General features: G+C 38.0%; 1 protein-coding gene across 1 annotated transcript; it reads left to right on the forward strand.

Moving 5' to 3' along the window:
- Positions 1-293: 293 nt before the first annotated feature.
- NIPAL1 (NIPA like domain containing 1) lies at positions 294-8,378 on the forward strand. Its single transcript, XM_049789829.1, has 6 exons — positions 294-390; positions 1,185-1,448; positions 4,129-4,185; positions 4,565-4,655; positions 6,871-7,031; positions 7,664-8,378. Exons 1-6 carry the CDS (start codon positions 294-296, stop codon positions 8,278-8,280), a joined length of 1,287 nt encoding a protein of 428 aa, XP_049645786.1. The 3' UTR covers positions 8,281-8,378.
- Positions 8,379-10,914: the final 2,536 nt, after the last annotated feature.

Raw genomic sequence — 10,914 nt, forward strand, 5'->3', positions numbered from 1 at the left:
AACAAATGAAGTTGTCCAGAAATTCAAGGCTATGACACTAAAAATTTTAGTGGAATATGTTTAGATATTGGTCTGGGAAGAAGGCCCTGTTCATTCATGACAACTGCATTTGTGGGCATAGATACAGCTCTCAGGCTTTCCTGGAAGTGGGAAGTTGAGGAGAAGATGCCCACACTCACTCCAAAGATATCCTGGTGATATCAGCCCAACAACCAGTGTACCTGAAGTTTGGTTAGAACAGCATCCCCACAGGGAATTGTAGAGGTTCAGTGATGAGGTAGGCCATTAGGAAAATGGTGATTCTGGATGATGGAGGCATCATATGTGGCTTCAGCCTAGTGGGGGCTTGGCCCTCTTCTGAGATTGCCAGCTTTGTGTATGTGGACCAGTGTAGCCATAATCTTTCACAGTTTGGTTTACATCTCATTTGAGAAAAGAGTGACCCTATGGAACTAGCCCAGTTTGAACACAGTGACTCAGGCACCAGTTTTAAGGACCTTTAAGAACCTAACCTAATGTGACCACAAGTGGGTATAGCACATTCTGGAGACTCCTGGCCTGGAGTAAAACTGTGTCACTATCTGCTGGGCTTTCTGCTTCTGGCAGGAAGAAAGGCAGTCAGCACTAATGCACAATCCACATTAATATATCCTTTAAGTCACATTTAAGTTAACACCAACCTCTCCTTTTTATTGATGTTTTTTTCTAATTTTTATTATAGCACCATGGTTTACCAAGTTGTTCTTAATACAATCTCAGGCATTAAATGCTCAAACATCAACCCATTACCAATGTGACCTTCCCTTCACCCATATCCCTAATTTCTTACCCACTGCCATAGTCTGCCTTCCATGCTGGAAAACTAAATTTACTCCATACTGATTATTACAACTCTAAGGCAAATAGAATGATCAAAACTTGACCAACAAGGGTCAATTTGAAATGATTGTCATAGCTCTGCATGGTGTTTCTCAGGTCAATGTCTAAGGATTTACTGGGCTGTGGTTGGGGACAGTTAAGCCTTCTGTGTTACTGTTTAGGCTTACTGAGCTTGGTAAATTTCTATGTAACTTTCCCATCAGATTTCCTGAGGTACTACTGGGCTGACACTGTTATAAAATACTGAGGTGTCACACAATACCTCAATGTTTGTTGACATTTCTTTTTTCTCCTTTTTTCCCCAGGCTATGTGCTGTCTCTGGTCTGCTCAAACTACTCCCAGGCTTGGTGTTCAATCACAAATGTATCACAGCTGCTGGCTTCAGCATTCTACAAGAGCCCGAATGCCAGCATAACCAACCTGAGCATTTCTGCTAGTATCAAAAACAAATACAGCCTGTATGTAGGCCTGGTACTGGCATTATGTTCTGGCATTTTTATTGGCTCCAGCTTTATACTGAAAAAGAAAGGCCTCTTGAAGTTGGCCAACAAAGGTTTTACCCGAGCAGGTAAGGACCAGATGCAACTAACCAAGTCAAGTTTCTAACTACAGAAATGACCCCCTTGTAAAAATCCTATCTCTGTGGTTAACAATATTTTACTGCCTCTTTTTAATCTGAGCCTCTGTGACTGTTCTTAGTAATTCCTTCCTTATCAGCAGTTTCCAGAATTGAGCCAATTATGACTCCTTTAGGTAAAAATTCAAGTTATTACTTAAGAAGTTGAGTGGAAGAGTCCCTCGTTTTAGAGCTTATGTTAGAACCAAGTTACCGGGATTGTTGGACTTGTTCCCTCAACCCCCATGTGCACCAATAATACCTTGTGGCATTGTTCCTCTTTTGCATAGGCACATTAAAATGGGAAAATATTACATAAACAAACAAATTCTTATCTAATATAGATACGAACACACAAATCTTGTAATGCAGTGGGGCCTCACACCCTGAACATTGTCATAATGACCTGGCTCAGGCCTCAGAAGAATGGGCATTGTCCATTCACCCCTAAACCAGGGATACCATGTACAAAACAACCACGGCTGTCTATAACATCACCCAGAAGCAATCCTCTACCGCTCCCCTGTGAAGTGAAACTAGAGGATGCTCCACCTCATCCTGACTTCGACAGAACCAAGACCTTTGACTACTGAAACCTGACACCAACAACAACGATTGTTCGAAGAAAAAGTTTTACTGGGACCACAGAGAATGACTCAGGGGTTGGACAACCTAGTATGCCTGGAGCCCAGAGCTGGTCTTATGCCAGAAAACTTCAGGGATAAGGTCTCCTCGTATTTAGGCCAAGGCTATCCCTTTCCATTTCCCCCTATATTTTGCTAGTACTATGCAAACAACAATTGCCACTCTAACACCATTTTTACTGTATGTTTTTAACTTTTATCCTTTAAAAAATAAAAAAGAAGTTGAGTGTGTGCTGTGAACTTTTCTTTCATGGCATTAAGCTGTAGCTTTAGTAATCAATCAAGGTAATACTCCTCCACTGTTCAGAGCCACATTCTGGCTTTTCTTTGCACACACTGTATGATCTGAATCTCTTTCCATGTGTTCCTGTTTCCTGTCCAGCTTCATCAGGGATCATCTTGTCAGGCGCCTGTCTTCCCTTGGTTTCTAAGATATTCCAGGCTTTTTCCCACCACAAAGTCTTCTCCCTTTGCCTGAAATTCTCATCCGCCTTTCAATTGACTGACTGAAACTTCAGGATTCAGGTTAAACATCACTCCAGGAAGGCTGTCATAGCCCAGTCTTCAGAATTTGTCTCACTACCATCCCATTATTCTCTATCACACTCACACTCTTTCCTTCTTTGAACCAAGGATAATTTGTTATTGAGCATTTATTGTTTTTTAGACAGTACCTTTATTTGTTTAATGAGAGCAGGGTTAACAAGTACAGATATAAAAATGCGGTATTTCCAACCCTAGATGTCTGAAGCAGGGTCACCACTTGAATTAATAAACCATACAGTCATGAGGAAGAAAATCCTGGAATTGGTGACTTCTCATCTTATGGTCTCTGGGCCTGACAAACTGAAACCTCTCTTTATTGGCCAATTCAAATCCCAAACAGGAGGGGGAGGGATTGTCTCAAGTGAGAGACAAACATAACTATCAAGCTAATCTAGTCCAGGTGAACATTTACATGCCAAAGGGATAAGTGAAAAGAAAAGAGGAAGTGGGGCCGGGAAGGTGGCGCTAGAGGTAAGGTGTCTGCCTTACAAGCGCTAGCCAAGGAACGGACCGCGGTTCGATCCCCCAGCGTCCCATATGGTCCCCCCAAGCCAGGGGCGATTTCTGAGCACATTGCCAGGAGTAACCCCTGAGCGTCAAACGGGTGTGGCCCAAAAACCAAAAAAAAAAATAATAATAATAATAATAAATTAACAAAAAAAAACAAACAAAAAACAATGTTCCAACAGACCATCCTTAGAATAAAGCTTGGTACTCTATAAATGACTTAAATTAGTAGTAACCTGACAATCATAGAATTGGTATGCTGGTTAATGTAACATTTCATTTACAGGAAATGCTAATTCTCATTTATTACTAATATATTTTAATGATTTTCAAGTATAATATCATAAAAGTTCAATAGTATTCGGCTGGAGAGATAGTACAGAAATTAAGGTTAATTGTTTGTCTTGCACTTGGCAATATTGAGACACTTGTAGGAGGAAAACCCTAAAGATCTCAGGAAAGCTGCTTCTCCTTTTTAATGGACTAGACTAAAAATTTCATGGTATCAAACTAGACAATAAATGGAGTCCAGCTAGTGCTCATGATTCTCTGATTGTTTCAAATATCAAAAGTTCTGTACGAAGCATTCTTCCATAAGATCCTCATTAGGAGCCAATGTCATTTCTAGTTTTCTGGTTTTCATTTTCACTGTGACAGAACAAAGAGTAAGACATATAATATTCTATCCCATGCCTCTGACAGTAATCCTCATGATTAAAATTTCCCTCAAAATGAAAAATCTTTCTGCAGAATTCAAAGAGGACATAATATAAATAGGTCTTTGGAGATGACCAAGTAAGTTAGCTAAAGTCTAGATACCAGCTTTATCTTCTTTCTTTACTTTTCAATGTAGTATCTTTTCCAGAAGTCAATTCTTCAACTTATCTTCAATTTATCCAACTTGCAATTAATTTTATTTTTTGTTATTTTCCTAGGACAAGGGGGGCATTCATATCTCAAGGAATGGCTCTGGTGGGCAGGGCTATTGTCAAGTAAGTTCAATATATTGAAAATAGTATTTGCTTATAAAGTGATCAATTGCATGAACATGTTCATTATTGGTTAATATGTTATTGCTATAAGAATAGAATTTAAATATTGACATTTAGTGCATATATTTGCATATAGTTTAAAAATGAAACAAGTCATATATTTAAAATTAATTTTTACTCTTCTCTTCCCCCATGCTGCCTATGTTCTCAGTATGGACTTGGAATGCAAGTGAGAAAGTAAACATTTGATATATCAGGACTGGAGATATAACCCAAGATGGAGAGCTTAATGATGCCCTGATTTTGACTCTTTGAATATGCTGAATATTTTTTTATAAACTATTTTACTTACTCACACATACTGTTTCTTGCTTTCCAGTGGGAGTAGGAGAAGCTGCAAATTTTGCTGCTTATACTTTTGCACCTGCCACCTTGATCTCCCCTCTAGGTGCTCTAAGTGTTCTCGTAAGGTAAGTGAGCAATAAGGGGCATGGCTTTTCTAAGGATCTTAATGTCATGATGAGTTGAAACAAAATATATCACTACACATATTGAAACAAATTGTTTTAATTGCAAAAATAATTTTGGAAGGCTAGTCAATACATAATAGTAGATATAGGATGTATATAGATTATCTTATTACTTATTTTACAGAAGAGATTCTGTTCTCGTTCTTTTTTGTTTTTGTTTTTGGGTCACCCCCAGCAGCTCTCAGGGGTTACTCCTGGCTCTATGCTCAGAAATTGCTCCTGGCAGGCTCAAGGGAAACATATGGGATGCCGGGATTTGAACCACTCTCCTGCATGCAAGGCAAACACCTTACCTCCATGTTATCTCTCTGGCCTCTCTGTTCTTGTTCTAATATGAAGTAATTACATTTTATATTTGTGATAATTCAATAAAACCTAGTACATTTTTGTCCTCGCCTGAACAAATTGCCACAGGCCTTTCTATCCTTTCTGTTGTCATAGTGTGTAAAGTCCTTTGTTCACTTTGATATCCATAGTGTCCTGGGCATCAAAAGACTTTAAAAATCATAAAATTTGGGTTAAGTTTCAGCTCATATGAAAGTCTTGCACTGACTGCTGGATGCTTCTATTTTTTTTAACTCTGGAAACAGAAATCTTTTGCCTATTTTACAGAATGTGCATAGAAATTCTTCTACCTTTATTTTTATAATTAACCTAAAAGAATGTGCTCACTGAACCCATATAATTCTTTTTTTTTTTTTTTTGGTTAAGAGATCGCTTTGTCAATTTTTTCCTTCTCTTTTAACCTCCATTATCAACCTCTAATAAAAAGTTTAATAAAAAGTCTACCCACTTTTTCACATTGTGTTGAGGATTGTTAAGAGAATTAATTGAGTGTGTGGAACACTGCACAGTGAGTGATAATTGTTAGTAGCAGCAATGATTTCACAGTATTTTTCAAAAATGTCCTGTTATGGACTTTAGTAAGTAACTGATCACTGTCCAATCTTAGGAACTATTGTCTAATCATTTTAACTATTAGACTAACTGAGCATAGTCTTAGGCTATATCAATAGTGGGTAAGTGGGCTGTTATTAAGAAACATAATGTATGGCCTGGTGTTGTGCATTTAGAAGAAAGCTAGTGTGCAGAAGTCACACCAGGTCTACTGGCAGAGGAACAGAATGGCACATCCTAAATGTCCTTGGAGAGGCTAATCTGAAACCCAAATAGTGGGAATGTAATATAGATGAAAGTATCAGGGAAATAGAAGCTTGTAAGGAAATTTGCGGAAAACCCACATGCTTGTAGTGCTGCTTATTAACTATATATCAATCCTGAGTAAGAATTCTTTCAGGGGCCTGAGCAATAGTACTACAGATAGGATGCTTGCCTTGCATGTGGCCAACCTGGGTTTAATCCCTGGAATTTTATCTAATTTTAAGAGTTCTGCCAGTATTGATCCCTGAATACAGAGCCAGGAGTAATCCCTGAGCACCTCTGGTTGTAGTTAAAAATTAAACAGGGGCCAGAGCGGTGGTACAAGCACTAAGGCATCTGCCTTGCCCACGCTTGCCTAGGACGAACCACGATTTGATCTCCCGGTGTCCCATATGGTCCCCCAAGCCAGGAGCTATTTCTGAGTGCATAGCCAGGAGTAACCCCTGAGCATCAACAGGTGTGACCCCAAAAAACAATAAATAAATAATAAAACAAAGAAAAAAAAGATACATTTTTTTTCTCTTAGCATATCTTTGGAACTTTCAAAGGCACATGTGTATAATGCCAGTGAGACCAAAAAGAATTTCCATTTTGTTTGCCTTTGCAGAAGATGATGGGGAAATTTGAGGGACATATTAAAAAGTGATGGAGGAGCTAGAGCAAGAGTACAGTGGGTAGTGTGTTTGCCTTGTCTGCAGCTGAGCCAGATTTGAGCCCCAGAAATCCATATGGTCAGTCCTCTGAGCCTGCTAGGAGTAATCCCTAGGCATATCTAGGAGAATGCCCTGAGCACCAAGAGGTGTAACTCAAAAACCAACAAAAATGTGTGTAGAATTACAGAGGTGCAGCTTTAAGTATAAAGGCAACGTAGCATATTTTTTCTGAGTTTTTAAATTAATAACCCTTTATAGTGTTGTGTTGACTAGTATATCAGAAAAAATATGAGACATTCTGGAATCAAAATGTAACTGAACAACTCTTCTTTTTCCAACAGTGCAATATTGTCTTCCTATTTTTTAAGTGAGCACTTGAACATTCATGGGAAAATAGGCTGTATATTAAGTATATTGGGCTCAACTGTGATGGTCATCCATGCCCCACAAGAAGAGGAAGTTGCTTCTTTACATGAACTGGAAATGAAATTGAGAGACCCAGGTCTGTGATTCAATCATAAGAAATATTCTAGGCAGTGCTAGAAGGATATTGGTAATTCTTTGGTAGAAGTGTTATGGTAAAATTAATTTCCTAAAACATATATTAACATTTATATTCTTTTTTAACCAATTATTTAACTAATGCTTAAGTGTCTTCTTAAAAGATATTCAAAGTCTACTCTTTCTGTGCTCATCAAATGATATTTGTAATAATAGTACATAAACTTTTGACAAGCCTGTGCCATGGATTGTAGTAAGGTTTGATTGAGAATTATGATAAATCTTCTAAACTAATTTGTGTGTTCATGTTTCCCTGTAATAAAAGAAATGAAGTAATATATTTATAGTCTACCCAAACTTTGAGCACTTTCTCCCTCTGAAAGTAAAAAAAAAAAGGTAATTTTACCACATTTTACAATGTTATATGTGAGATTCAAATTATATTTTTGTGAATTCCATTGTAAAATATTGAGAAACATGAAGTAAAATGGGTGGTCGTTGTGTTTTTTAGATTTACTCTCACTTATTTCTAAAAGATTTGTTTTAAACTTATGTCTACCACGATTTCACAAAGGCATCATCCCATTACCATTTTCTGAAGTCTAAATCTTTTCTTTTTTCACTTCCTAACAGGTTTTATTTCCTTTGCTGTCATTGTAATTGTGATCTGCTTGGTGCTGATTTTGATTGTGGCTCCCAAGAAAGGACAGAGCAATATATTAGTCTACATTTCAATCTGTTCATTGATTGGGGCATTTTCAGTATCCTCTGTCAAAGGCCTGGGAATTGCTATCAAGGAACTATTGGAATGGAAGCCAGTTTACAAGCATCCCCTCATCTTTGTTTTATTAGCCGTGCTTGTGCTTTCAGTGGCAACACAGATTAACTATCTCAACAAAGCTCTGGACACCTTTAATATATCTCTGGTGACTCCTATTTATTATGTGTTCTTCACTTCCATGGTAATGACTTGCTCTGCCATCTTATTCCAGGAATGGTATGGCATGAAAGCTGGAGATATCATTGGGACCTTGAGTGGGTTCTTCACCATTATCAATGGCATCTTTCTTTTACATGCTTTTAAAAACACAGACATTACCTGGAGTGAGCTGACATCCACTAAGAAAGAAGTTTTCTCTCCGAATGGCAATGAAGATAAATATGTCTTACTAGAGAATATAGAAAATTCAACCCAAGAATATGAGGATGATGTCACCTTGTTTACCAGAACTAGTAACCAAAGACTTTAAGAACCCTGGATTGTAACCAATTTGAGACAATGGAAAAGTGGTATATCTGATTCTTGGAGACATTGTTAGAAACATTATAATTTTTAAAGCTTTTTTCTAATAATGTAAATGCAAGACCAAATAAAATCAACTTAATTTCTAGCCAAAAGGCTCTTCTAGAATCAAGGTTTTGATCTCCCCTAAGATGAAATGTCAGACTTCTGACACTTTTCACTCTGAACACTTGGATTATTTCCTAAGAATAAAAGATGTCAACAAGGGCTGAGGAATTAGTGAGGCGCTTGCATGTTGCAGACCTAGATTTGATCCCTGGCAGCCTATGTGGTCTTCTGAGCACCATCAGGAGTGATTTCTGAGTGCTGAATCAGGAGTGACTCCTGCGCATTGCCAGGTATGACCCAAACACCTCTCCAACACACACACACACACACACACACACACACACACACACACACACACACACACAGGAAAAAATGGTGAGTCTCAAATTAATCTCTTTCTTCTGATCACAATTACTTGTCTCTGACAGGTGACTCTGTCTTCTGGTAATATGTAGACAAAGAGCTGTGTTCTGATTAAGAAAATATACATTATCGTTCTCTGATGAGTTACAGTTTTGAATTATTAAAACTGAGAAGTGAGATCTCTGGGCTTTATCTCCCCTTCCACAACTTTCTTATTTCTAAATTAGATTTTTAAAAAGTTTTTTTTTTTGGCTTCTGGGCTACACTAGACTATGTTCAGGGCTGACTTGACTCTGTGGTCAGGAATCACACCTGGTGGTTATCAGGGCTTTATCTACAGGGATGGAGATTGAACCCAGATTGGCTACATGCAAGGCAAGTACCTTCCCTGATGTTTTTTCTCTGTGACTCTTAGATATTTTTCTAAAATCCTACCAAAGAAAGTTGAGACACTTTTGAAAGTCCTTCAAAATGAGTGGAGTATTTTTTGTTTTGTTTTGTTTTTTTTCTTTTTTCTTTTTGGTTTCTATCAGCAAAGTTTTGGTTGTATTTGTCTGAAATATTGATACATCTATCCGGAGTGATAAGAGTAAATTTAGTAATCCAAAATTCCATTAAATAGTTTTCAGCATTACCCCACTTATAATCAACTATGGCCCATTTTCTCTGTGATCTGAGATGAATATGAAATCTTGACATGTCATTATATCTTTATGGCATAGCTAGTGCTGAGTGCAATTTAACATATAATAAAATAAAGAGAATTGATAATCTTTGATGGACACATAGGCTCTAGCGAAGAAGGACTGTGGTTTGATCCCCCGGCGTCCCATATGGTCCCCCCAAGCCAGGGGCAATTTCTGAGCGCTTAGCCAGGAGTAACCCCTGAGCATCAAATGGGTGTGGTCTGAAAAAACAAACAAACAAAGAAACAAACAAAAAGTATTTTCTCTATTGAGAACTCTATTGGATTCCCTGGGAAACCTTCATAAGCAACCTGAAGCTGTGGTGGTCTCCAACCCAGTGAATTTTAATATCAGACATGTCTTTTTTTTTTTTTTTAATTTTTATCAGAATCAGCTCACTTTTATTCCAAGGCCCTGTGTGCCAAATACAGCCTCTGTGCCATGTCTACCTAACTTATGTCTTTCTCTCAGGAATTCTGTCTGTCTCCCTTCCTGCTGCTCCCCTAATATCAGACATTTCTTATAGGTCCCCTGTGATAGAGTTTTGCCCTTGATATATTCTGCCCAGGTTGAAGATGCTTGGAACACACGAACCCTGCAAAACCTGACTTTGGTTAATGAACTGGTGTTGACACATATGCCCAATATAAAGAATGCGAAAGATTTGGAAGATTGTAAAGAAACAATGAAGTATTTAGAGGGGGGGGGGGAATGCTAAAGACCCCTAGTGGGTGTAAGCTTAAAAAAATCAAAATGTTGGAGCCAGAAATAGGACCAGGGTTAAGATGTTTGTCATGCTGGTTACAAATCCTGTTCGTGTATAGTCCCCCAAAAGCCATCAGGAGTGATCTTTTAACCCAGAACTAGGAGAAAGCCCTTAGGATCATTGGGTTTTACCCACAGTGGGGGAAGGAAAAAGAGGAGATAAAAGAATGTTATTGCCAACCTAAAGGTAGTAATATTTTTTCCAAAATAGTAAGATATTGTCTAATGAAGAATTATGTTTTAATCTCCCCATATTCAGACAAACTAGTTAGCCTTAACTGGTGACTTTATGCATGTATATATTTAACATATATGTGTTAAATACTTTTTCACAGAGACCATCTTGAGATTTATTATGTGACTATCTACACATATGCCATTAAGAATTACACAATTGCCCTCACATAGCCAAACTGAAAGTCTTTTCTAATTGTAATTATAGTTTTGGGGTTTTGTTTGTTTGTTTGTTTTGGGCCACACTCTGTGACGCTCAGGGGTTACTCCTAGCTATGCACTCAGAAATCGCTCCTGGCTTGGGGGACCATATGGTACGCTGGAGGATCGAACCACAGTCTGTCCTAGGTCAGTTGAGTGCAAGGCAAACACCCTACCACTGCGCCACCACTCTGGCCCCTTTAATTAAAGTTTTAATATATATTTAGCAAATTTTATTTTTAAATCAATAATTAATGTTCTATTTTAAGTTGAGATTGTAGACC

Source organism: Suncus etruscus, chromosome 16, assembly GCF_024139225.1.
Source record: "Suncus etruscus isolate mSunEtr1 chromosome 16, mSunEtr1.pri.cur, whole genome shotgun sequence".
Taxonomy (NCBI): domain Eukaryota; kingdom Metazoa; phylum Chordata; class Mammalia; order Eulipotyphla; family Soricidae; genus Suncus; species Suncus etruscus.

Bases quoted from the DNA above. Each gene is read 5' to 3' on its own strand.
- NIPAL1 (XM_049789829.1), top strand. From the start codon at position 294: ATGGTGATTCTGGATGATGGAGGCATCATATGTGGCTTCAGCCTAGTG. The intron at 1,449-4,128 runs GTAAGGACCAGA...TTATTTTCCTAG, and splicing joins CAAAGGTTTTACCCGAGCAG to GACAAGGGGGGCATTCATAT. The intron at 7,032-7,663 runs GTCTGTGATTCA...ACTTCCTAACAG, and splicing joins AATGAAATTGAGAGACCCAG to GTTTTATTTCCTTTGCTGTC.